Source organism: Populus euphratica, unplaced genomic scaffold, assembly GCF_000495115.2.
Source record: "Populus euphratica unplaced genomic scaffold, PopEup_1.0 scaffold9.1, whole genome shotgun sequence".
NCBI classification, from domain to species: domain Eukaryota; kingdom Viridiplantae; phylum Streptophyta; class Magnoliopsida; order Malpighiales; family Salicaceae; genus Populus; species Populus euphratica.
This window is the reverse complement of record NW_011499857.1, coordinates 1,149,277-1,150,614: the sequence shown is the minus strand read 5'-3', so window position 1 is coordinate 1,150,614 and position 1,338 is coordinate 1,149,277. Positions and strand designations below refer to the sequence as shown.

The following is a 1,338-nucleotide window of genomic DNA, read 5'->3' as shown; positions in this document are numbered from 1 at the left end:
GTTCAAATATAATTACTCATCTGATTGTCTAGCAAACCCTTAGGTTCTGTTCTACCTCTTACAAGGAAGGTCACAAACTTGCCCTATGAGGATATGATGATGTTTGATTTCTTTTCGATTAACAGTGAAAGCTAAAATTATAGGGGAAACAAACAAAAAGAACAACACAATCATATAAATTGGGTGATGCCTACCAGTAGAGCCAACATCGTGCAAGGAAGTTCCTTGAAAGGAACACAGAATGTGTCAGGCATGGATGTTTGCAATCCTAATCAATATACATGCAGATTTGATATGTAGTGTGCATAAGTCTTGGAAGTGTGATATTACTGGGGTAAGAGGCTTGCATTATATAGATCTAAAGCATGTTTCTCCTTTTATTTCATCAACAAAAAGTATTGAAAAATGCTTTTGGTAACAGTTTAACCTTATTTGCGGTGCAAGTTTGTGGAAGCTTACAAAAGTTCTTGTAGAATAAATTTTGCTTACACGTTCAAAACTTTGGCTTCGGGTTGAATTTGACAATTTCAAAAGGTTGAGTTTAGTAGTATTAATGTCGAAGAATGTATCTAGGTTATGAAATTCATGAATTCTACTGGAATAGTTATATACGCAATAGTTACTACTGCTATGTCTGTCATCTGCACAATTATGAGTTATCAAATAGTCCTAGTGATTTGATTCATGATCAGCAGATCCATAGGAACACCATCTCCTACTAGCTTACTGGCTTGACAGTGGACACCTAGCTTTGAATTCATGATAATGGCTTGATTACCATCACATAAAAGTCCATTTAGTGATCGATAATTAGCTACCACACGAAGTGCTATCACCCTTACTGCTAACGCTAACGCTTGAACTATGACAGCAAACTCAGTGTCCTACAATAGTATGAATTATTAGTAACATTCTTAGGCCCCTTTTAGTTTTTATATTATTAGCTTTATAGGAGTCTTCATAAAAGGAAAAAAAAACCAAGTGCTTTGGTTGCTGGTGATTTGATAATCACTAATCCTCCGATTCTTGTTACTATCACCCCTAAAATCAGTGGTAATGTAGGCTCAACTTGTACTATTTCTACCACTAAATAGGCTGCAACTATTCATAATCATTATAGTTTTAATGCTTTTGCCTAGTGGTAAGCTCTAAACCTGCAAGCCATATGAAACTAGAGGCTTAATCTTTAGAGAGACAGTTCCTCCTAGTACTAACAGCAACAAGGGATAGGTTCACAAACGAACACCACTTAATCAGAACTAATGGATTAACAGCCGGTACAATTGATGACCAAAGTTGACTTACACTCTCTGAAAATTTTGGGCTGGGAATTCCTGC

General features: G+C 36.1%; 1 protein-coding gene and 1 long non-coding RNA gene across 5 annotated transcripts in view; one reads left to right on the top strand and one right to left on the bottom strand.

Annotated features, from left to right (window-relative positions):
• The window catches only part of LOC105123625 (pre-mRNA-splicing factor CEF1-like), a 6,235-nt gene that overhangs the window by 1,356 nt on the left and 3,541 nt on the right, over positions 1-1,338 (bottom strand). For 3 of the 4 annotated variants that reach the window (XM_011023300.1, XM_011023298.1, XM_011023301.1), the window contains one exon: positions 1,306-1,338. In XM_011023300.1, the coding sequence (XP_011021602.1) occupies positions 1,306-1,338 (33 nt within the window). The remainder of the gene's footprint in view (positions 1-1,305) is intronic. The other variant, XM_011023299.1, reaches the window with a different exon arrangement.
• The window catches only part of LOC105123624 (uncharacterized), a 3,970-nt gene that overhangs the window by 2,039 nt on the left and 593 nt on the right, over positions 1-1,338 (top strand). The gene's annotated exons all lie outside the window — the stretch shown is intronic.